Source organism: Colias croceus, chromosome 21 (assembly GCF_905220415.1).
Source record: "Colias croceus chromosome 21, ilColCroc2.1".
Taxonomy (NCBI): Eukaryota; Metazoa; Arthropoda; class Insecta; order Lepidoptera; family Pieridae; genus Colias; species Colias croceus.
Genome location: NC_059557.1, coordinates 6,266,346 through 6,293,621, shown reverse-complemented (window position 1 = coordinate 6,293,621; position 27,276 = coordinate 6,266,346). Strand labels below are relative to the sequence as shown.

The window sequence follows — 27,276 nt, the reverse complement described above, 5'->3', positions numbered from 1 at the left end:
TTCCCCTCCCCCCCCACTGTCCACCCCGCGCATGCCAGTCACTTTAATAATTATTGTTCTAAAAGAGATACCTAGGTGGCGTTGTTATTAACGTTTGTTTTTGCCTTCATGCTCAGTGTAAAAATATAGACTGACTGTAGATGGCATTATACTTAATTTTACACACAGATTTTACCACACAAAGCTACAATAATACCACAGATAATACAATAGCTTATAGCTAAAATATCATTTACAGTTTCATTTATCATTTACATTTAAGTTACAGATGAATCTCAAAGTCAAATATAAAATCAAATTGTATTGTATTGTACTGTATATGTCGTGGCCATATCGTAGATTTGCTCATTTCATGATATGATCGATCATTTCATGAAATGGAAGCATTTCATGAAATGGTTGAATGTCTATTGGCCACATCGTGATGTGGTTTGAGCAGATCAATGATAAGAAATCGTTTCTCGATATAGCCAACTAAACACGCGGTTTTTTCATGAAATGATCAAAATTATTTGATCATATCGTAAAATAGTTACATTAATCATTGGTAGAGGCGCTGCAAGCTCTGTTTATGTGATAAGATGGCGGCCGCTGGCGAAAATTTAATTAGGTATTCGCAGTTAAAAACTTCATAATTCATTTAATAACAATATGAAGAAAGTTATAGCAAAGAATTTACGACAAGGAGGTTCGAGTACTATGGAAAATGCGGATATCTTATATTGAAGAAAAAATGCGTCTTAAATAATAGGATTTAAGACGCATTTTTTCTTTTAGTAGTTATATATGTATATTTATATATCCTACTATATTATTATTATAATTGTTTCTTTTTAAAAAGCGATTCGCTTCTGGCACTCGCCGGCCGCTGCCGCGGCACGCTGGCTTTACTCGCTCGGCTCGTGCGTTGTTTAAGTCTAACCTAACCTAACCTAACCTAGCTGTTTTCTATTGCAAAAACTATTCGCTTCTGGCAATCGCCGCGGCCGGCCGCTGCCGCGGCACTAACTTAAATGAAAATAAACAAGTTCTTAAAATATTCTGATTTTTTTTTTTATATTTTATGGACTCTCTATATTTTATACGATCTGGCCAAATGTGGCTGACCAAATCGTGAAACGTTGACGATTTAACGATCGGATCAAACTATGTTGGCCATTTCATGAAATGCGACCATTTCGTGAAATGATCAATCATTTCATGAAATGAGCAAATCTACGATATGACCACGACGTAATATACATGGATAACAACCCATAACATTAATTATCAATTCAATATAATTATTAGAACATTAATATTAAGTTAATATTCGACAACAAAAACTTTTAATTGTATTAGATCGATCGATTGTATTTTGTTTTGAAAAAAATAGAATAAAGAAATAAAATTTATTCGTAGAAAAAAAAAAATTGTGTACACCACGTATGACGCATGGCAGCGCTTATCATTCCCTCTCGCTTACACACAGCCGTACGGCATGCAAAAAAAAAACGGGAAAAGTAAAATCACCAAAATTTATTTGATTTTCCCTATAATAGTTTTTATCATAAATTTACAATGACAATTATGTATTTGCGAAAGTAAATAACGTTTTATTGGAATTTGACAAAATATTATGTTCTATGCACAGATCACAGAAACTAAAGGGTTCTATGGGATGTTGTACAGTTTTATGGGCTCATTACAAGTATTATGAGGATTTTGTTACATTCTGTATACGTAAATATGATAATTCATATACACAAATACCATAACAAAAAAGTTGGTCAACAAACAATTTGAAATAATTAATAAAATAATTATCCATTTACGTTATTTTTATTTTCTTTTTTTCTGACCCTACGATTCGAAGATTCGTTTCTTTAATGAAACGCGTTATACACGTATGTATTCGGTATTCCGTCGAATTGATTTTACCTGTGATTTTACCTGTTTCACCCATGTAAAATGAATATATACAACTTTAATGTATTTGTTATAATAATAAAAACTGCCAATTTTTGGATTAATAATTAATATTAATTAATTTCTTTAATAATTATTGTTAATCTTAATTTGTTTGCCTATAAATTTATAAATAGTAACACTAATCTGCTTTTTATATTTCAAATCTGTCCGTAGGCTGGCAATATTGTCTGCAGCGTTTAATTCGCAAAATGGCGGATGGCGGTGTGGATATAGATTTATACGCCGATGATATTGAATCTGATTTCAATAGACAGGTAAATCAAATTATTATAACTTCCTTTTGAATAAATAATTCATTGTATTGCTAAAATGTGGCATGTGTCTTAAATTTAGCATTACTTGCAATAAATCGATATGATGCCACCATTTGCAGGACGAGTTTGGAGGAGATAATGTAGATCTTTACGACGACGTTATTGCTGCTCCATCAGCGAAGCAAGAAGATGGTGATGGACCACCGAACTCTGCACCTCAACATCCACCTGAGGAGACAAACGGGAACGCTTCTTATCACAACAACGCACCAAGCCACGGGCATCATGGCCGCCGATTCCAACTTTACGTCGGCAACCTAACTTGGGTTCGTACTTGATTTTAACTCATTAGTCCTAATGTAAATATAGATTCTCACGTTGTGCTCTTTATTTTGATGGATGGGACTGCCAAGTATGTATTGACATCAACCGATATTTTTTCAAAATTTATCTCTTCCTTTTTATTTTACCGTAAATTTTAAGTATATGAGTAGGTACTAAAATATATATTTAATTATTTAAGAAAATTTAACATTTAAATGTGTTTACTAAATTTCAAACATGTTTTCTTACAATTTTTTTATATATCTTAATTTTTTCTCACCTTTTAAATTCACCATGGTAATTTTTGGCGGTCCCACCATTTTTAACTAAATGAAAACTATTTAAGAAATACTTGATATCAAATTTTACTTATTAAATTCTGGTAACTGACTTAAATTATTTGATTAGCCATAAGTTGTGATGTAAAATATTTATTGCTATTAAAAAAATAAAGATTGTACAAGTATACATAAAGCATAATGTAAAAGATTCCTTTTAATAATACCATGTTTTAAAGTTGGTTAGATACGGGTTCATAATATTATGCACATGATTTTATCGATGTTATTTTTGCTCAACGAATTGAGCACTTTAAAACAATGTGCATTAAGTTATATATCAATGAATATCTATGTTTTAAAATATTAAGTTTATATTGTACTTTTTGAGTAGATATTGCAATATGTATAGATTAGGTAATAGTTTTTCATTTGATTGACACTAATTTCTGAGTTGTAAAGAGCTTATTGGATTTACTAATTTACAAAAAACTACCACATTATTGACTTAAATTAAATGTAATAGGTATTTCTTTATTTTCGACAGTTGTCTATATAAAAATTATATTAACGGTTACAATATTGTGATTCCATCCTTACCCAATGTAAATGCATATGTAACAATGTGAACTGTATTCTTAAAACTAAATTACATTATAAATATATATAATTAAATAACACAATTTTTGTTGGTTACCAGTCTCAATTGTTTTCATTTAGTTAATTGAAATTTTTGTTGTGTTTAGTGTGAATCTGCACACTTACACAAACAATTATTGTTTAGTTTATATTGAATTTATTAAATTGAAACAGCACCATAGATTATCAGAATGGTGTAATATTTTAGAATGGTAGCAAGTGCTAATAGCTCAATGTTTATTATTTGTGATAAAGAATGAACAAGTATTAAATACAAGTTATAACAATGTTTACATTGTAGTTTAGCTAAGCTAAGTCATATAATAAGTGTCACCCTTTTAACTTAATTGTGTTATAACAGTTTTCTCCATTTAAATTTTAGTAATACAGTTATTAATTGATTTTGTTAATGAAATATGTATAATTTATGGTGCTTTTTCAATACAAAGAGCAAAACATTGTAGTATAGATATTTACTACTATTGGTAGGTGTTTATATAAATTGCAACTCATACTTGCAATAATTATACAAGACTGAATAGTTAAATATTTAGTAATTGTTTCTCCCATGTTTTTTGCTCTTTCCCATTTTAAATTTCACTTGGCTGTGCCTTATAACTTGTGATATTATGATATGTTACTGTCTCATAGGATGTTTTAAATTTCTCGTAAATTTTATGTTTCTTTAATAGGATCACAAATATATCCTGTGTAAGAGCTTATTCTTGATAGTGTTGCATATAAACATTATTAAGAATAGTGAAAAGAAACTCTTTTACATCATATTTTAATTACCAATGTTAGCTATAATATACATTCATAACATTTGGTTGTAAGACATTGAATTTTCTTGCAATAGAGATATTTATAACTGCTTTATTTGACTCAATGTACGAAAAAAAAAAATAGACTTAGAACAAATAGATTAGAGCTTTAGTAAATATGACATAATATATGTATTGTTCTTGTTACTTTAGTTTTTTTATCATATTATGTATTTACAATATATTTGTTAAACAATTAATGTTTAAAATAATGTTTCGTATTTTGTCATTGAAAAGAATTGTCTGTATGTCCTTAAAAATGTAGTTGCTTATACGTTCACACATACATTACGATCATAAAAATAAATTAATATAAATATCTCTCTGGCAATAAATACCTGGATGCAGATGTAACAATTTATTAGAGAAGTATGGATTGGCTGGGAAATTGTATGCATTATATTAAGTATGGAAGCTGATGAATGAAATTGTGTATATATTTATGTATTGTGTATGATCTTATGTAAACATACATTATTATAAATTCACAACATGGTATAAACTGTCATACAGTAAGTGAGTGACTAAGGCTTGTTTTCCATTTATTTTTTTATTTTTTTGTGAAATATTCAATGGTAAGCTGCACTACATTCAAATCTGAATGTAATTTTTAAATATGATGTATTCCATCATTATTTTTAAATCCGTTTTATACATAGTACTATAATAAGATTAAAAATTGTGATTTTTGTCTGGAATTCTAAAAATCCCTTTTTTTGATCTGTTTTTGCATTGTCCTACGTCATATCAGTATTTGTAACTTCATTTGAGTAACAGTGTTATATACAAAAAATAAATATTACATAAATGTAATAAGACAGAGTATTATGATACATTATTATATTACATTATTATATTTTCTTGAATCTTGTTAAATAAATTAAGTGTTTGTCTTTGTATTATAATTATTTTTTGCTGTTACCATAGTCCTAAGGCATTTCTCCAATGTTAATATTAATGAAGTTACAAATTATATAAAGGATAATGAAGGAGTTTTCTATAAGATACATATTTACTATTTTTGCTTGCTTTAATTTGTTACTAATATTTTTTCTTGTCAGGTTCTACAAGGTAAGACTAGCCAATTATTGTAGTGTTTGTTTAATAACGCAAAATATTTTTTGCGACGATATACTCGAATGTACATCCTGAACTAAACACTTTAACCTACTTTTCGTACTGTAAAAAAAAAAAATGTTTCGGCCATAACTAAAGTAGGGTATTGTTGACAGAATTCGTCAGATAATGTTTTTATCTATGAATTAGACTAAATTATTAAGGGGGAGAATATGATTAAAAAAATAATTATTATTATTGGCTTATTGACTGATTGTGTTTTCATTTCTGTCTCGCAAACATGATCAAATGTAAAACAAATAATTTGTACTGCGGCTCTCTGTATTGTATATATTTCTACAATCTATGTTTAATTCAGATATCTGATGCGATTTGTTTTTATTTTAAAAATATCGGCTCATTATAAAATATCGTGTCTTTGTATATTAATATAAAACAATCATAGTAGTCTATGATAGTCCTAATCGGTAAAAAAAATAATGCTTTACACATTTCATAGGAATGTTAACATTAAATATAATGTATCGTTGCAAATTTTCCTTCACAATTGTTATGAAGGATGTTGTTCTTCCGTTCTGTATATATAAATAATACTTAAATAATCGTGTGAATTTCCGTGAAATTTACTGAAGATAATGTGATACAAAAATAAAATACTAATTGCAAAGCAAACTGTTTCTTTTCTCCCAAAGCCTCCCAAAATATGATATCAGTCAAATTACTTAGTTAAACCAGATTGATAGAAGAATGTATGAATGATTGGAAATTATGAATGAGATTATAATAAGAACAATAAAACACATTTGCCGTTTAGATGAAAGTGAAACCGAGCATGCTTAGGGTTAACATTCATATCCAGATATAGCCGGAAACTATTGAGGTATGTGAAAAACATCGGCTTTCAAACAATATTTAAGTATGTATGTGTGTACCGCGCGATTGCATATACCTGAGTTTTGGATTCCAATTTTACAGTGGGCAACCGATCAAGATATAGCTAACGCCGTCGCTGACGTTGGCGTGTCGGATTTTCAAGATGTGAAATTCTTCGAGAACAGGGCAAACGGGCAGTCGAAAGGTTTCTGCGTTATATCTCTGGGCTCAGATCAGTCTGTCAGGATGGTTATGGACCGATTGCCCAAGAAAGAGATTCATGGGCAGCATCCTATTGTTACACTGCCTACAAAACAGGTAAATACAATGGAAACATTAGCAGTCTATACTAAGTTAAAAAAATAATTTATTCTGGTGCCTCAATAGTTAGATTTATTTGTTCTCCTCATAGAGGTTGTAGAGGTGTTAGAAATCATAAGTATAATAAAGGTACAGTGGAGTTCCACTAGTACTTCTAGTTAGAAGAATATGAAGAATGAACTATGTACTAAACTAGTGGTATATTGATCAGTAGAATGTGACATTTGCTCGACTCAGCTCCACCCTTGAAGATAAATATTTAATTAAACAATTTAACTCTCATTGAAGCATGTGGTATATTGATTAGTAGAAAGACATCATATCTGTAAGGTAGCTGCTCGGCTTAGCTCCTAATGAGATGCTAGATAAATGAGAATGATCTCATCCTAATCTAAGTTGACCAACAAACTATTATTCATTGAAATTCGATCAGCCTTTCTTGAATAATAAGTTTAAACAAAACAAACACATATTTCCGAATGCTAATAAATAATAGGTGGATATCTAAATTAACAAATCTAGTACCAATGTGATATCTATATGGAAATGGAGTTATTTCAAGTTATACATATTCTCTCACAAACCAACACCACACCAATTTAAAAGAAAAGAAAGTACACGCTATGATTGTTTTCATTTATTTTCAGGCCCTTAATCAATTTGAGAGTCAATCCAAGACAAGGTCAACACCACCTGGCACGAATACCGGAATGAGAGGACCGCCGGGACACCCTGGAGGCCCACCCGGCCCGCATCCTGGAGGTAATAATCTTTTTTAAATGATACATAACAATTAAAAAAAACTACTGCAATTTCACGAGACTAAGCATATTTAAGTTGATATTTTTAACAAAAGCACATACATACAGAGAGAGGTTAATTTTCCTTAAACTCATGACTCATGAGTAACATTTCAAATGACAATGACGTTTCTAAACTGCGAATGCTTTTCTAGAATTCTTTGGCGGCGGACCGAACGGTCCCGGGCCGAACGGGCCGCGCATGATGATGCCGGGGCCAGGGCCGCACCACCAGATGAGGGGCCCGCCGCCGGGGCCGCATGGGCACGGGCCCCCGCCGCACCACATGCCGCAGCATCAGGGTCCCCCGCCGCACCACATGGCGCCGCATCAGGGTCCCCCGCCGCACCAGGGCCCGCCGCAACACAGGCCGCCGATGCCGTATAATGATGTATGTTTAAAGAATTTTTATTTATTAATTATTGTGTACAGGCTGTGTATTTGAAGATTGATTTTATTATGACAAAGTTTTTCTGGTTTCTGATTACATTTTTAAAGTTAAAACATCAGCAATGCTCTAATGACTATCACAATTGATCATCTCTGCTGTTCTGAAAAAATGTTTGAGGGGCATTGTATAAAATATTCATTGTAATTAACGCATTATTTCATGGTAGTAATGTTCAAACAATTGTATTTGCTCATTAGAAAACAGCTTAAAACACGTGCGCGTAGCGTATACATACGCGTTTACGTTTCGTTTCTTATTAAGAATTATTAGTTAGAGTTGTTTATTTTACGTTAATATCTAATAATAATGTGTTGTTGTACAGATGCAGCGTCAAGGCGGCGGTCGCGGCGGCGAGTGGGGAGCGCGCGGGCCGCACATGCCGCCCGCGCCGGCGCCGCAGTACGGCCCGCCGCAGCACCAGCTGCCGCACCAGATGCCGCCGCCGCACGCGGTTAGAGCAATATACATTTAGTAATTTAAAAAAAAGAGCGTGTGTGACGAGCACACGTGTCTGAAGTGAAACTTCTTTGGCAAGATTCAAAGATACCAAAATTGTCGCCTTACTCCATGACGTGACCGTATTGCCATGACCTTTAAATTTATTCTCAAAACGCAAGAAGTTTCACTTCAAAAAAATTGCTGGCATCGGCGTTTTGGTCATGGTCCAGTCATTGGTGTTATGCAACGAATATAAAACCTTTTACACAATATTATAATAAGAAAACATGTAATGTGCGTTAATAAATGAATTTTGAATTTATGGCTGTAAAGAAAACATTCACGAGACATGATAATCATAGAAAGACTGCATAGTGAAATTCGTGGCGTGCTATCACGCTAAAAGCGATAGATTAACATCGTATCAGTAATTACTACTTAAACATACCCTCATATGTTTGAATTAGGCTCAGTATCGATATTTTGTTACGTTATGTACTTGTTAACAATGAAACAAATTTTTACAATATTTTCATTGATTAACACTCATCTACAATACAATTTGTCTTGTAGCATTTTCTTTTTCAATTATTAATTTTTGTGTTCAACAGCCTCCCGGGCAAGGTATGCCGCCACCACATCACCAGATGCCGCCTCATCAGCAAGGCCCGCCGCGTGGACCGGCACCTCTACCGCAACATCCTGGTAAAATGATATACTAACTTCTCTTTTGTTGATTTTTTTTCATTATAAGGGTCCCAACTTTAAAATATCATTAACTTATAGGCCGGTTGCAGAGCTTGACCGACCATCAGTGCGTACGTCAGTCGCGCTTGTCATATCTATGGAAATTCATAAAACCGTTCATAGCTAGACCGACCATACGCACGCGTATTGTCATGCGCATTAGTGTCATAGTCATACAATTGTTGATGCGTATCGTCAGGACCGACGGTACGCACTGACGGTCGGTCAAGCTCTGCAACCAGCCTAAATAACATATTTAATATAGTTAGTTACAGGGTAATTTCTTAACACAACATGCACAATTAAAAACAATGAAACATGAAGTAACATTATTTATAATTTTATATTAGTGAATCGAAAGAAATCCGTGCATTTGGCGTTTGTTGACGCTATAAAAAGCATTTTGTTTAGTTTTCCTTTATCATGATGGTCACTGTATAGTTATTTCGTGTTGAAACTAAACATAACATACTAAATCACAAGCACATTATACTAAATCTATACTTTTTCTAAATAAAATTTTGTATAGATCTTTTATCATGATGTACACTGGATATTTATTTCGTGTTGACACAATACATAGCTCATACAAAATGTATAATTTTTCTAAATCACTTCCAACCAATACTAAATTAATTTTTCACACAGGTGTAGGCGTAGGTGTAGGTGGACCAGCGCCTCACGTGAATCCAGCTTTCTTCAATCAACAGCCGCCCGTGCAAAGCGCGCCCCCGGTACAGCCCGGCCCACAGCCCGGACCGCCAGGTAATTGGTATCTTATTTAAATTATTGCATTGCAAATGTATTTGAATAATGGTTTGTTCAGTGCGTACAAAAAGGCAGGATTAGGCTGGTTGCAGAGCTTGACCGACCGTCAGTGCGTACCGTCGCTCCTGACGATACGCATCAACAAAATGTATGAAGATGACACTAATGCGCATGACAATACGCGTGCGTATGGTCGGTTTAGCTATGAACGGTTTTATGAATTTCCATACATATGACAAGCGCGACCCACGTACGCACTGAATGTCGGTCAAGGGAGACAACTGATGAGGTATGTATACTGTATAGTAGTAACTCCTTTGATTGTGTAGATCCGGGCAAGAAAATTGCCCACGACACTCGCTATGTAGCTTTCAAAAATACTTGTTTTTTTTTGTTGAATCGATCGAATAGGTTTTGATGTAAATCGAAAATATATAATATGATATTTATATTATTGTGCATTTATTAAATGTAGGTCATTAAGCATTTTATGAAGTTTCTATAAAGGAACTTAGAGCTTAATATTATTTTGTTGCTTGTATTAACTATATTATTAATGACGCAGGTCCAGGAGCTCCATACGGACATCCAGCGCACGCAGCTCCAGTGCCGGCGCAAGGACCGCCGCCTGGTGCTAGGACGCCGTACGGCAGACCGCCACAGGTTGGTTAGAAAACATGTATTTTGTAACATAATTTTTAATTTATCTGTGAAAAGATTTAAATTACATAGTTTGTCAGTTTCGAAAATCTTTCACAATATAATTAAAACATGTTTTCAAAACGTATTTATTACATTATTCTTTATAATAACGTTTCGAATTCTTGCCCTTATAATATAAATCACACAAGAAAACTTATTGATAATTGTTATGTTTTTTTTACGTCATCTACGACAGCGCCCATTTTTTATTTATTGAAGTGAAACTTCTTTATCGGGGTTGGAAAAGAATTTAGTGTAACATTTTTTCGTTACGCGTGACATTTTTCCGTTACGCGCCAACTTTTTCTTATCCTTACCAGTTACCACGCGTGATTCGACGTATTTCTGTAAAGTTGCATATTATAGTAAATTATTTTTTGTAAAATAAGGTCATAAAGAAGTTTCACTTCTTACGTGTGTACACTAGTACACGCACACATTTTTTTAATAAATGTTTTATGTTTTGTAGAACCCGTACCCAGCGGGCGAAGCGCGTCCGACGCACGCGGCGCCGCTCGGTGTGCACGCGGCGCACCCCGCGCACGCGGCTCACCCCGCGCACGCGCCGCACCCGGTCATCAGCGAGGCGGAGTTCGAGGAGGTGATGAGCCGCAACCGCACCGTGTCGTCCAGCGCCATCGCGCGTGCTGTTAGTGATGCCGCCGCGGGAGAATACGCGTCCGCTATTGAGACGCTCGTCACGGCCATATCGCTTATTAAACAGAGCAAGGTGGGTGTTGATGAATAACTAAGTAAAGCACGATGCGATATTTGCCTTTCTGTGATTGATTTGACTTGTGAGACATAGTGATTTCGTCAGCTTTGTCGTAATTTTTATTATACCTTCCTACAATAATTAAAATAAATTCTTGTTTTAATTTTATGCAATAAATATTGGTGCTGCTGATAGTTTTCATATTTTTAGCAGCTAGCTATAGATGTTAATTAATTATCTTATGAAATTCGTTTATGACGTCTACTGAATGTGTTAATATTGAATTCATACTATAAATTGTCGCAGGTGGCGCACGACGACCGCTGCAAGATACTAATATCGTCGCTGCAAGACACGCTGCACGGCGTCGAGACGAAGTCGTACGGCGGCGAGCGGCGTCGGTCGCGGTCGCGCGAGCGGGACGCGCGCCAGCACCACCGGGCGCCGCGCCGCCGGGAGCGCTCCGCCAGCCGCTACCGGGAGCGCTCGCGGGACCGGGAGGAGCGGGACAGGTGCGTGTGCTACTGCACGGTACAGCCTGAAAATCAGCGCTGCTTTTGTGCAGCATTTTGCTGAGGCTGTATTTGTTTGCCTAATTGTAAGATAAATTCTATAATGTGTTTGGCTGTGTTTTTTTTTGGCAATAAATTTCTTTTCTTTCTTTCTTTCTTTCACGGCAGGATATTGCGTGACTATACTGCACTACAAAGACATTATACGCAACTATACTGCGGTATAGAAAGGTACACTGTAGTATAAGTCACGCTATACGCGACTGTTCTTCGGAATAGATATTTTTTTTTTATTGGTAATAGGGAAGCGCTTGACCACAATCTCGCCTGATGTTAAGCTGAGATGTGGTCTAAGATGGAACGCGCTTCCCTAGAAGGTACCTGTTGACTGTACCCACTCTACGCTTGAAGATATGTATAAACTAGCGAAGAGTGCTCCGCAACGAAATTGACAATAAGGCGCTATACTGTGGCGCTATATTAGTGTTATATAATATTATAACACTATATAGAAGATCACTAGACAATAGACAATTGTGTTGCACTATAAATATACTGAAACTATTTACAATTTTTTATCTATACTACATATCATATAACATACAAAATCATGAAACAGTTACACATCAAAACCACTGCACATTTTCATCTTTTGCACCTGCAGCTTATTTCTTGCGAATATATTTACAAAAGTAATTAAAGTAGTGATAATTATAATAAAGAGCAAACGCGATAAATTTTCACATAGATTGTCTATTGCAGGTATAGGGAACGGTCGAGGGACCGTGACCGTGAGCGCGACCGTGACGCGTAAGTGTCCTCAACACTGCATGTCGATATAATAAAATATAGCTTTATCTTGCTGTTTGTTGGTTATATAGTTTGTTTTTCCTTGGTGCATTGTACATAATATCACAATTGGGATTTATATTACTTTTATTTTTTAAGACAGTCACGACACGCTTTAATATTTTTCTTACACGTTATGATGCTTTTTGTTTCTTGATATGACTTTGTTTCTAATTCACATTGACGGTTTTTTATTGACAAAAATATTTTTACAACTTTAAAGGCATTTTCGCGTTAATCAAGCTACCTAATTATTGATGTCCACAAAATAGCTGCATAAATAAATCATTAATTATTGAACGCACACTAGATTTATTAAGTTAAATTAATAAACATCATTTTGGGTAAAGTTGACAAAATTAGCAAATATACAATTGTTTTGTTATTTTACAGGTATTACAGGGATTACCGTGAACGTGAACGCGACAGGTCCAGGTCTAGGGACAGGGAACGCGCTGACCATTATAACAGGGGACACAGTCGGGAAGAGAGGTAATGCTTATTATTTACTCGCCTTTTAAATTTCAATATACTTTAGGTATTTACGGCTAATTGGTTTTAGGCTAATTTTACATATGTTTTTGCATATTGTAAAAAATATCTAATATTTGCATTTCTAAGCTGTGGTTACGGCTCAAAGAAACTTGTAATCTAAAGCAGCCATTACAATTATTATAAAAAAATTTAGACAAAGAACGCAAAATACATCATTCTAGTCAGCAATCCTTAGTAGCAAACCATAGAAAGTACATCAAACTGCATACCATACATTCCTGCTTTGATCTTTTAGAAGTCAGTCAAATAAAGTATTGTTGTACATTCGCAGGCCGCGCAAATCGCCGGTAGAACCAACAGCGGAAGCGGGCGCGGGCGACGCGAGCACCAAGAGCAGAACCGCAGCCGCGCCGTACTACGACGAGCGGTACAGAGAGCGGCGTGACCGCGACCCGCCGCCCGCGGACCGCGACCGTGACCGTGAACGCGACCACCGCCGCGACGCGCGCCACTAACATCCGGCTATTCGTGGCGCGGGTGCGGTTACCGTGACCGTGACCGCAACGGGCGCCACTAACAACCGGCTAGTAGTGGCGGTTGTGCGGGCAGCGAGACCGTGACCGTGACCGCGACCGCGACCGCTACCGCCGCAACGTGCAGGACTAGGACTAGCGGCCGGTGGGCACGGTGACGGTGATCGTGACCGCTGACTTCTAGCAACCGGGGGGAAAGTGGGGACCGTGACTAGGTGTACATGGCAATACAATTGAATTTCAGTTTCTATATTCAATTTCTATTTTATGAAGAAACATTACATCTGAGTTTTTGTGTACATGGGTATATATACAAATTGCGGTTTCTATATTCAATTTCTATGTTATGAAGATTTCGTGATTTGTGCCGTGACCGTCATAGACCATGCGTATTTGTGCGTAGTTGGTAGCGCTCTGGGGACCGTGATTAGGTTACATGGTATTATATATTCAATTTATATTTTGACTATTATTCAATATCTGTTTATTATGTTGTCAATGAAGACAACATTTTAGACATAAGATCTCAAAGAAACTCGGCGGTTAGGTACAAAACAGTGTAACAATATAAATCAATTCTGTTTGATAATATGTTCTTGATCATCCTTTTATTATATGTGACTGATAGCGACTTAAGTCGTAATTTCTGAAGTACATAATATGCACCTCAGAAATAGTATATTCTAACTTTTCGTTGGGTTACTTATTGAACTTATTGTATGCCATAAGATATTTGTTTAAATAATTAAGACTTTATAATGTTTCATTGTTCATATGCAAGTTTTTCAATACAATAATAATAATAATCAATTGATTTTTCTAGTAACTTCTAACAAATAGTAGATTCAACGAAAAGTTTAGTTATTACAGTTTGAGTTTACTTTGTACCCCAAAGATGTAACATAAATATCGCGATCAAACAAATACTAAAGGCAATTATTTTTGTTTGGAAACTACCAACATTCCAACATTCGTAGTGTAATGAAAAATATTGACTGGACCTGATAAAAAGCAATATAACCTTTTATTATAATCTCCTGTTGATAAACAGAGGCCTTAGACAAAGTAACAATTACAAAATGATAACGAAGTTAGAAATCGCAAAAATGTATGGGATTGACATACGCCGCGTTAGATCACGTGGTCTATCTAATGTCAATCCCGTACATTTTTGCGATTTATAACTTCGTTATCGTTTTGTAATTGTTACTTTGTCTAAGGCCCCAGCTATTTTTATAACCGAAGATTTATATTATAATCTTCGATTAAATACCTCTTAGATATCGGTTATTTTGCTTTTAAAATCATGTCTAAGTGTTGATACAACCTTTTATAATACGGACCTATTTATGAAAATTCGTTGTAGTATTAAGAATTTTTGTGAAACATTACTTCTCGTATTGTTTTGTTGAATAAGTACTAACTTGTGTAAGGTAGACTGTAAGGTTTGTATGGATTCGTTCTATACTTGATATAAGTATGTAATTTGAAGAATAAATTGATGAAATTTGAATATGTGTTTTATTTACTGACTATTGAGGAGGAAGGTGGTGGTACGAATTTTTTTTGTCAATAAGCGATGATATATCAAAAAGGTATATTCTCACCCTGTAGCTGTGTTACAAGAGTTTAAATAGCTTAGAATCTTGTAAAATAGTTTTCATTATTGTATCAGTAGGTACTTTTGAATATACATAGCTTCAGTATACACACACGTGACACACAAAGTTAGAAACTAAAATAGTTCAAAACTATCATAGGTATTTCATGACTTCATTTTTACTCTGCCTTTTGTAGGCGTGCTACAGCTGTCTGAATACTATACAAAATACATTGCTAGATAAAGGCACAGTATAAAAAGTTAAAGGCGTATAACTTCCTAGCTGCTCCGCGCGGTTTCACCCCCGTGGCTCCAGTCTCCACTAATTTGGTCGTAGCGTGATACCTATTTTAGCCTTCCTCGATAAATGAGCCTATCTTACACCGAAATAATTTTTCAAATCGGACCAGTAAGGTCCCGAGATAAGCGCGTTCAAACAAACAAACAAACTCTTCAGCTTTATAATATTAGTATAGGTGTGAGATAATACGTATCTTATACGTATATAAAACAGCGATTTTTTATTAAATTATTCCAATGAGTAGGTCATTCCGTTTTTTTGATGTACGGTGTACCTATTTAATTTTACTTTAGATTACTTTTACATCACAGTAGGTGCTATATAAGCCCTTTATAAGCCAGTTTTGTAGCATTGCATAAATTCATTTTCAATCTGCCTAAAATAGGTAAATCCCTATAAACCAAGAAGCTTATATCTAATACACTGGAGATTTCGGTATGAACATTTGACGTGTAACAAGAAAATATTGCCCAGTTCATGTTTTTTATCACTTTCACACCTAACTTGGTATTGCCACTGTTAGTACGAAGTTTTCCCAAGGCTACTATGTATGCTGTAATATTCTGTGCAAAAGGTTAGTTTTTGTACATGAGTATTTTATTTTATTTTTTTTTTATTTTATTCATAAAAGGTACCTTACAGCTGTTGATAAGATAAATTATACTAATTACATATACAAACGCCAATTACAAGGCACACCGATAATAGTAAAATTGTGTGACAAAAACGGCAAATTACAAAGGTACTATAATTGTTTTCTTTTACTTTAACAAACTTAACTTAACTTTAACAAAAAATTCTTGATGAAACACAAAACATAAATGAATTAAATGTGACTTCTCGTGAACAAGCAATATCAACAATATAAGTATATAACATTAAAGCTGAGAAAAACAGAAATGAAATTGAGCCTGTTAAGGTAGGTGACAATGTGAGAGCACAGACTAATAATAATATACTAAGTGAGAGAATGAGTGGACGTGTAAATGAGTGTGTGTGTTAGGGTCTGCGTGTGTGTGTGTGTGTGTGTGTGTGTGTGTGTGTGTGAGTGTGTGTGTGTATTACTTATTTAAGTTATTTATAATCTGAAGAATTGCACTTTTAAATCTAGGGCGTGATAAACAAAATATATCAGCTGAGCAAAATTTATTATTATATACTTCAGGGAGTCTGAAATATGGAGAATTTTTAAGATAGTTTGTAGACGTTGACGGCACTAAGAACAAATTTTTTTGTCGAGTGCCTTGACTGGGAACCCGAAAATTTAAAGGATTCAAAATAGAGATACAGTCAAATTTGTTATTTAGAATATCAAACAAGAACATTACGTCGATTAGATCTCTTCTATCCGATAACGCGTTAATATTATAATGTAGACAAGCCTGCTCATAGCTTACAGGGAAATGTTTGGATTTAAAATTTAATTTCTTAAAAAATATTTTTTGTATCTTTTCTAGCCTATTGATATAACATTTGTAGATTGGTCGCCATATTACACATGCAAACTCAAGGATACTCCGAACATATGCAAAGTATAAGACCTTTAAACATCGTATATCGTCAAAAGGTTCAGCTGTGCGCAAAACAAAACCTAAATTAGCAAATGCCTTATTTGTGACGTATTCAATGTGGTCGTTGTACGTGAGTTTCTCGTCCAGTATTACGCCTAAATCTCTTACTGTATTAGTGGATGGAATTTTTTCGTTGCAGATTGAATATTCAAAATTTATAATATTTTTTTTATTCCTAGAGAAAGTTATTTTTTGACATTTATTTATATTAACTGATATCTTATTTATGTTATAGTAATTTGTTAATCTATTAAGGTCGTTTTGAAGTGAAAGACAATCATCTAAACTAGCTATTTTGGTAAATATCTTTTTATCGTCCGCATATAAAAGGAATTTAGAACTATGAAAGCATTTATCTATATCATAAAGATAGATATTATACAGCAAAGGTCCCATGTGTGAACCCTGCGGCACACCTGACGGGATATCTACAAAGTTAGACCTATAACCACCAACTACAACGGCTTGACAACGATTTCTTATATAAGAATCTAACCATCTCAGTAGGTTTCCTTTGATATTTACATCTGAAAGCTTGCCTATTAGAACATCGTAATTTACTCTGTCAAATGCCTTCTCAAAGTCTGTATAAATTACATCAACTTGTACGTTGTCATTCATATTAGTGTTAAGATAGTGGGTGAAATCCAATAAATTTGTTAAGACATTACGTGATTTTATAAAACCGTGTTGATTATATGGAATGTAATTCAGAGCATGTGTGTAAATACTTTTGTAGACGAGTTTTTCAAGCAATTTTGAGAATATGTTAAGCAATGAAATACCCCTATAGTTTGTTATTTCTAATCTAGAATTCTTTTTATGAATCGGTACAATTAAGGCTTCTTTCCAACGTTTCGGGAAAACTCCTTCGGTGACTGAACGTTTAAATAATATTTTTAAAGGTAAAAGAAGACCGGACTGACATTTCTTTACGAATATAGCTGGTATACCATCTGAACCAGCGCCTTTTTTAACATCTAAATCCTTCAGTAGTTTTTTTATTTCTCCATCATTACAAGGTATAGTGTGTAAGCAGTCAGTTACATCAGAATCATAGGCATTAGGCGTTACGCTGGAGGAGATAGTCCTTTGAAACACGCTATGAAAATATTCGTTGAAAGCATTACAAATATCACTACCGTTTGTGAGAACGCATCCATTATAATTCATGTTGGATGGTAAATTAGAATTCTTACGTTTGCTGTTAATATACGTCCAAAATTCCTTTGGATCCTTAATGATGCTGTCTTGACAACGTGATAAATAGTTAGAATGACATTCGTCCTGTAAGTTTTTAACTCTTTTTCTTAGTAGAGAAAAGGATGCGTAGTCATTAGGGTTTTTGAAAATTTTCCATCGACTGTGAAATTTAGATTTCTCTTTAATTGCATTAATGAGAGCCGGCGTGTACCACTTAGGGTAATGGCGTCGAGAAGATATCTTTATGCATGGGACAAAATTATCGATTAGGGTATTTATCTTGCTGTAAAATATGTCCACGCATTCGTCCAAAGAACCTGTTGATAAAAGTTCATACCAATTTATTTTGTTCAATTCAGAATTTATGGCATCATAGTCTGCTCTATAAAATTTTCTCAGCTTAGGAAACACAGGCCGCAATTCTTTAAAACATATATCTTTTACACAAATAATCAATGGGCTATGAAATTTATCGATATTTACGAGTGCATCGGAACATGCCGTGCAGTCGACAGAAACATTCGAGAAGACAAGATCAAGAGTATTGCCACAGTGGTTCTGTGTGACGTTAAACTGCTGGGCCCCCAATAAATTTATAGTATCGAGCAGATCTAATGCAGATTCTAGTAAATTTGAATTACAGTATTTGTTAATTTTATACGTGTTGTTAGTCGACCATAAAATAAAAGGTAGATTAAAATCGCCCATAATAAGAAATAGGTCATTTGGATGCCGATCGTAAATATTACGTAAAGCTTGATTAAATATTTTTAAGGTATTATGTGCGTCTGAGTTAGGGGGTAGATAAAGTGCAATAACGTGCAAATTCTTTGCATCCTGTGACCTAAATTTAAAAACATTCCCTGGTATCGTTAACCAAACACTTTCAAGGTCATCAGGAACGTTATGCAAGTTATGACTCAAAAATGTTTTCTTTATACATATCATAACACCCCCGCCTTTCTTTTTGGTTATTCTGTCGCATCTAAATACATCGTAACGCCTATCACAGAGTTCCGTATCCAATATTCCGTTACATAACCAACTTTCAGTAATAATAATTATATCGTAATTATTTTTTTCAACATTTTTATAGAAGATTGGTAATTTTGTGCGTAATCCGCGTGCATTTTGGTAGTAAATATTTAAAGTATTGTATGTTGTCATTATTTAAAAAGAAAGAAATGTATATGTATATTTAATTTTTAAAGAAATCAGGGGTGATAAACATATTATCACAAGAACGTTCATTGAAATTTCTAAGATAATATAAAATGATTTAAAAAGTGCATTCATCTGTAAATAAAGGGTGTATAGTGTATGTGAAAAATATGTAATGAATATGTAGAATGTGTATGTAAATAAACTAATGTGTGTGGGTATGTTGATAAATTGCCAACAACGTCATTCAGAAGCATTGTTGGATGAGACAATTATTATTTATGCTAAATAAAATAAGTATCTGAACCAATTATTAAAAAGCGATACTCCCTGATTATGGGTAGTTACCATAATACAATTGTAGCAACTCTCACTTTGACAATATGGCATAAGTGTCAAAAAAATTGCGTCGCTTCGAATATTTAAGTTAATATTGTTGCTTATTTAATGAATATTTTCCGAATATAAAGAATGCATTGTATTGTGCAAAATTGCAGAAGTGTTTGGACACCAAATTCTGGCATAAAATTTCACAGGCAAATGTATATTTACGTTATTTACAATATTCCTCAATACTCATGCATTTACCTGTTTAGAATAATTTCAAAGGCAAAAATTGTCTAATTTAGCATCATTTTAGTAAGCAGTCATGTTAAATTTGTTATTTCTCTAATACTTTATCATTTTTCAACAAGTTTTCAATAAACAAATTTAACAAGTAAGGTAACCATGATGACAAGTTTTTTTGGATAGCGAAGAGAATATAATATTGTAATAACAATATTATGATGAAAATTTAGAACACTATTTTAAAGATTGTTACTAATGAAACAACACACGACATCGGTATTGCACTCACATAAGATTGTTCGTTTTTAAATTGAAATTTATATGTACTTTTTTAACGTACCTCATATTTTTTTGTTTTACGTATTTCAGCTTTCCAAAAAGTAAAATAAAAGGAAATATATGTGCCCATCAAGGTTAATGAGGATTACGACCCAGAAAAACATACCTTTTGAAAAATAAACTTTGTAAAGTTAGCTGAAATTTGTGCAAGGCTGCTATAAACAGTTTTTCTTTGATGATTTTGGCTTGAAATTGACCCGTCGAAGCAACACGTTTAAAAAGAAGATCTGAGTAGCTAACAATTTGGTAAACAGCATCTGATGCAAAACACAACGTTCCTCTATTTACAAAGGATGTTAATGCTATATATCGGTTCATATCCAAGCTTTGTAGCTAAAAGTTATTTAAAACTATCATTCTATACCAATTAAAATTGTATGTACCTATAAAGTATGACCAGTAATATTATAATATAAATACTGTTAAAAATATATGTCGTTATTATTTATAGACCATGATTTTTAGTTTTTTCTATTTGAAAAATCCTGAATTTACAAACCAGCATGGTCACTCGACAGAAAGAGACAAAAAACATGACTGACGTCATTGTAGGTCATAGTTTCTTGTTTCAAGTTAATGGTCATAGTGCAATCTCCAGTGTATTAGATATAAGCTTCTTGCTATAAACCTAAAATGACAGCTGGCGTGAACGCGTAGGCGCGCCTCAGGGTTCAATCATCGGACAAAAGAGGGTTTATTGGGCTTTTTAACGTAGGATTATATTTACATGGAAATCTATTTCTAGTGCGAGTTTTCATCGAGTACGAAACGTTACTATCGCGTCTGCGTCACAGCGAAATTTGTATGGGGAATCAAAGCTTCCCCATACGTCCGCTAGGGGCGCTGTTTGATTTCCCATACTAATTCGGCTGTGACGCAAACGCGATAGTAACGTTTCTTACTCGATGAAAACTCGCACTAGGCACACTGATCGTATCAGGTATACAGATTATAGCCTACAGGTTTTGGGTTTTAACTAGTCTGTATTATGTCTAGCTGACCCATGCCCACTTCGATAGGCGTAGAATAATATTGTTGTTTCACATTAAAACACATTGATCAAGAACAAATTCTATGTCACATAGGGATTAGGGACACATTATTTTACTATTTATTTAGGGACGATGACGGGACGATTAGGGAGTACATAAATGAATTCTAATTTCTACTTGTGAAAGAATTTTTGTGTCAGTAATAACCACAGATAATATAATAGATATGGTAATGACTGAGATTACCTTCCTCATACAAACAATCTTATTACTAATGAATTAAACTTATCCTTCTTAACTAGATCGAGCTGTTCTAGGTTCTATTTTCTGGTCTTCATTATAATTCTTCAGTCGTGTCGTCTGTCTTCCGTCCCATAGGACTATGACAATGAAGGATTAGGGAGTGAAATAAAACATTTTTTATATTAATGCTTATTTTATTTTATTTTATAACATAATATAGACCATATATAGACATAAGAAATGTTCCATCATTCATGATCAGCTTCAAAGTGTATTGGTATTCATAAATATCTTTGTAAACATTGAGATTGAGATCCAGGAGTAGGTACCGTAAACCTCAGCCGTAAACTTGCAAAGTGTTCCCAAACACCAATTTAATCTGAAAGATTTTCGAGTAAAAATGATTGTAAGTTGTTGACCTTTGCTTAAAGAGATTAAAAAAGTAAATTACAGATTGCGTTGTAACTCTAAGGCGGAAAAGTAAAAGACACGAACTTTCCTCCCACGAGGCAGAAAGCGTTAAATTTATGCAGGATTAAAGGGTTAAAGATTTACATTAGGTATTTTTGTCGGCTTATAAAACAAAAGATGGTTCCCACGCGTTAATGACCTAAAATTGTACAGATTAGAATTCCTAAAATATCCGTAATATTTTTGCCGAAGAAGTTCATTAATTGTAGTTTAAACATAAAGCTTTTCTAATAGGTACCTAATTACCTAATACCTACTATGAAAGTTGAAACAAAATGATTGTGATGACGCTGCGTTGGACAAACGATGGCAAAATTGAGAGGACCCTTGAGGACCTTTTCAGAAAAACGACAACAACGATTTTTATGTTCGGAGAATAGAAAAGAACAAAAGCAAAATTTAGACGATATTTCTTAGTGTATTTATCTCAGATTATAATGCCATAAAATGAGTCACTACGTAGATAAATCTTAATTTGAACATTAGCATAAAAACGTGCTTTTGAAATAATAGAAAATCAATTACTATTTTAAGACGTTGATAGATTGATAGTAATTAAGGGTTCGTTACACTTTGCTTAGATGTTATCGGCTTAAATATAATTTCTAATATAAATTTTAATAAAGCGTTGGAAATAAAACTTTAATGGGAATAAAATGAGATTTATTCGTAATTAATAATTATTGTTCGACATTACCCCTTTTCAAACAAAATGAACGATCATGTACCCTTAACCCTCAAACCTCACCTCCAACTATTGAAATCGAAACAACGTCAAGTTGACATATTTAATTTCCCGCGTCGACGGGGTGGGCCTATAATATTATGAACTCAAATTCATTGCCAGCCTTCAGCTGTGATGAGCTTTATTTCCGTAACCAATGTCAATCCAATCCACCCCGGACAGTAATTAAAACACAGATTGATAAAACCTAAGTAAATATTTGAATTTGTTTTTTGTTTTATCCGGTTGGTTAAATGAGAAAGAGTTGTTTAATAGCTGTGTATATTAACATTTGTGTCCAGTATTTTTCAGTCAACTGATGTAAAACTTAACATTGTTCACTTACCTGCCTACTACCTGTTTCCTTATTTACTAGATTAACTTACACACGTAATAAAGCTATCCTAACAAGCTTACTTTACTAAAAATTTAACCCAGTTGTTACAGACAAATTTTAAATCGTAAAAATTTCAAATCTGTTGTTTTTTATAGTTTTAATTGGGCGTTAAGTGCGCACGTGTAAAAAGAAACGTGTCTTAAAGCACGTGTCCCTTGCGGGTTGTCGCGTGACTACAATTGATTAGATCCTGAAAGTCAATCGGTTCTCTTTACAAACGCCCACGCAAACTTCGGCTCGATATAGCGTCCACGTGCTTGTAAACATGCATCGTCCGGAAGCTGTGAATACTTATATTTTATGTATACGTGCAGCCTCCGGTCAGGAAGACACTACCTACACACAGGCAAACATATTGCTACATAAATACACCTACATTAGAAAATATCGGTTGTATTTCTTCAAAGAGTTAAGATATATTCCTTTATGACTCATGCCGTTATCGAGTGAATTGTTGTAGTACTTATCGTCATCATGTACTACACACATGGGCGTAGCTAGCCATGGGCTCAAGGTGGGGCAACAATAAAAAAATAATATGTAACTAGCAATTGTATGTACACAAAGTCATATCCAGGTCTTCGAACCTCAAATGCCGGTGGCACGGCCGGCGGCTGTGCCGCCGGCATTTGCGAAGGCATTTGCGAAGGCATTTGCGAAGGCATTTGCGAAGGCATTTGCGAAGGCATTTGCGAAGGCATTTGCGAAGGCATTTGCGAAGGCATTTGCGAAGGCATTTGCGAAGGCATTTGCGAAGGCATTTGCGAAGGCATTTGCGAAGGCATTTGCGAAGGCATTTGCGAAGGCATTTGCGAAGGCATTTGCGAAGGCATTTGCGAACGCATTTGCGAACGCGCCTGCGAACGCGCCTGCGAACGCGCCTGCGAACGCGCCTGCGAACGCGCCTGCGAACGCGCCTGCGAACGCGCCTGCGAACGCGCGTGCGAACGCGCGTGCGAACGCGCGTGCGAACGCGCGTGCGAACGCGCGTGCGAACGCGCGTGCGAACTCGCGTGCGAACGCGCGTGCGAACGCGCCTGCGAACGCGCCTGCGAACGCGCCTGCGAACGCGCCTGCGAACGCGCCTGCGAACGCGCTTGCGAACGCGCTTGCGAACGCGCCTGCGAACGCGCCTGCGAACGCGCCTGCGAACGCGCCTGCGAACGCGCCTGCGAACGCGCTTGCGAACGCATTTGCGAACGCATTTGCGATGGCATCTTCTTTACCTTGAAAACTTTTTTATAACACTCACTTTATTCTGTGTAATATTTTCTGAAAGTTTTTTTGTCTAAGGCCACGTGACACGTTCTTTAGAACGTGAAACTTAAAACAAAATTGAAATTGGATAAAATAGTGGGGTAACTAACAGCTGTACTACACTCATTTTTCTTACAGTTTATGTAACATACAAGCCTCAGCTATTTTCTTTTTTCGTGTGTAATTCGTTATTCGAATTATTCTTATTCAAAACACCTTATTGTTCACATACCACATCACGAAATAGATCCAAAATGTGTCCCTATCTTCAGCCGTTTGGTCGCTGGGCGTATGACAATTATTTGTTAATCAGTCATTGTAGAGGTAAATAATACTAATGTTTTGGTCTCATTTTCTGTGTCGACTGTCGACTTTCGAGAATCGAGTGTGAATTTTCTTACGGATATTAAGCTTAGTAGTTAGTACCTGGATAATTCAATTTTTAGATTTGGTTAGGTACCTTCCAGGTCAAAGCCTGGGTGAGGCAAGCGCCCCACCCTGCCCCACCGTGGCTACGCCCATGCCATGCCTACACATCGTAATTATATACTAGATACTTCATTAGGTAGGTATAGGTAAATAATACAACGCGCATTGTAAATCATTATAGTTGTAAAATGCAATCAATGTTGCTAATTTGTAGCTAAAACTTGCTTATACTTACGTTAATTACATTATTAGTCGTCTGCATTTCAATAATATTGTAAGTAACACATGTTTTTAATAAACAATATCTGTAGAATAAACACGAAAATTTAAAAGTCCTTCAAATAATTACTTTCAAACCTCAAGTGGATCCTTAACCCAACAAGAACAACTTTACATTTATTCAACTTGGAAACAAAGTATTATTCAACTCAAGAATCAAGTAGTATTGTTAAAATATATATAATAACTAGCGGTCCGCCCCGGCTTTGCCCGTGGTACATATGAAAAATAGATGTTGGCCGATTCTCAGACTTACCCGATATGCACAGAAAATTTCATGAGAATCGGTCCAGCCGTTTCGGAGGAGTATGCAGACTAACATTGTGACACGAGAATTTTATATATAAGAAGATTTATTTTCTGTAACCGGACTAAATCATTCTTATATCCAAAAATTTGTAAGAAAGTTTGTATAGGTTACCTATGTATGATTGTTACTCTCTCACGCAAAATCACTGAACGAATTTTGATGAACTTGGCAGCTTATGTGAATTAGCTATAAAAGTTTTTGCTTTGCTTTGCCCGCGGATTCGTTGGCACTTTACATAACCTTTAATTTTTCATGAGAGTTTAGAACTAGCCTAACCTGTAACATATCACATAATTAAGCCTCTAAATTAGTGGAAATATGGTGTTCAAATCAGTAAACGGGTCAAACGGAAATAGGCTCACGAATTCCTGCGCGTGAAAATTCCGCTAAATTGAGCCCTGTGTCTATTATAAATAAACTAAACATAGGAGCATTTCGAACGTCACGTGTATCAAAATATTATTAATAGGTTATTTACTTTAGATACTTTAGTAGAAAATCTTGTTAAACGAACTCTTTGGTTACTCGGCATTATTTCGATAACAAGGAAAACATTATTTAATATATAACATTATTTAATATATAGCGTTAAATCTCACCCAGCTGGTTCAAGGAGCGACGCGGGTTCCTGATGTTGAGAGCCATACAGCCAATTGCTTGGATCTTCTGCTGACAACCGATCCAGACCGTTACTCGGTAGCGATTTCATCGCCGCTTGGCAGCTCCGACCACTGTCTGGTGAAATCTGTATCTGTCTACTCGCCGCCCGACCCCAGTCCCAGGGGCTCGCGGCGCGTGTGGCGATACAAGTCAGCAGATTGGGACGAGATGCGTTCTTTCTTTGCATCTTATCCCTGGCGGCCTGTTTGCTTTTCTTCTGAAGACCCTTCAACCTGTGCGGATGCTGTGACTGATGTGCTGCGGCAGGGAATGGAATACTACATTCCATTCTCCGATGTAGCCACGTCCAGCAAAGCTCAACCCTGGTTCAGAGCTGAATGTAGACGCGCTGAAGCGTTTAAACATGAGGCATATCTAGCCTGGGCTGATGCTCGACACAGCAAGGCCAAGGACGTATCTGAGAAGAAGAAAGCCTTCAACCGGGCCGCCAAGTCCTGCAAAAAGGCTCTACGGAAAGCTCGATTTGACCACGTCAGCCGTATAGGGAACAAACTGGCTTCTTACCCTTCTGGTAGCAAAGCGTTTTGGTCCCTGGCAAAGTCGGTTGAATCGAATTTCTGCCGCCCCTCACTTCCTCCACTGCTGAAACCAGATGGGTCGCTGGCTCACACTGCCACGGAGAAAGCGAACCTACTAGCTACTCTGTTCGCAGAAAATTCACGTCTAGATCCCGCAAGCGCCAAACCTCCCAGTCTACCTGGATGCGAGGTGAGCATGCCAGAAATTCGCATCCGTCAGACTGAGGTTCTGAAAACGCTGCGAAATCTTGACGTGAACAAAGCTAGTGGCCCTGATGGGATACCAGCCATAGTGCTTAAAACCTGTGCGCCTGAGCTCGCTCCTGTCTTGACACGCCTCTTTCGCCTTTCGATGATGACTGGAAAAGTACCGAAATCATGGAAACTTGCCAACGTGCAGCCTGTGCCCAAAAAAGGCAGTCGTGCCGACCCCTCCAATTATAGGCCAATTTCAGTCACGTCCATACTCTGCAAGACTATGGAGCGTGTACTGAACAGCAGGCTAATGGCGCACCTAGAAGCGAACGATCTACTCAGTGACCGCCAATACGGATTTCGCCGAAATCGGTCCACTGGGGATCTTCTAGCGTGTGCCACCTATATCTGGAGTGAGGCCATCGAGAATCATGGTGAGGCACTCGCAGTCTCCCTCGATATCT

The 27,276-nt window shown here is 35.6% G+C and overlaps 1 protein-coding gene across 2 annotated transcripts; it reads left to right on the top strand.

The window, feature by feature from the left end:
- Nucleotides 1–2,104: 2,104 nt before the first annotated feature.
- Nucleotides 2,105–13,880, top strand: LOC123701194 (cleavage and polyadenylation specificity factor subunit 6). 2 transcript variants are annotated; one of them, XM_045648590.1, is made up of 14 exons: nt 2,105–2,225; nt 2,345–2,551; nt 6,343–6,558; nt 7,209–7,323; nt 7,517–7,752; nt 8,135–8,263; nt 8,862–8,955; nt 9,646–9,762; nt 10,331–10,428; nt 10,937–11,197; nt 11,489–11,694; nt 12,457–12,504; nt 12,937–13,035; nt 13,370–13,880. In XM_045648590.1, the coding sequence occupies exons 1-14, from the start codon at nt 2,160–2,162 to the stop codon at nt 13,551–13,553; spliced, it is 2,076 nt and encodes a 691-aa protein (XP_045504546.1). In that variant the 5' UTR covers nt 2,105–2,159; the 3' UTR covers nt 13,554–13,880. The 2 variants fall into 2 exon arrangements, with proteins under 2 accessions (XP_045504546.1, XP_045504547.1); XM_045648591.1 differs by lacking the exon at nt 12,457–12,504.
- Nucleotides 13,881–27,276: the final 13,396 nt, after the last annotated feature.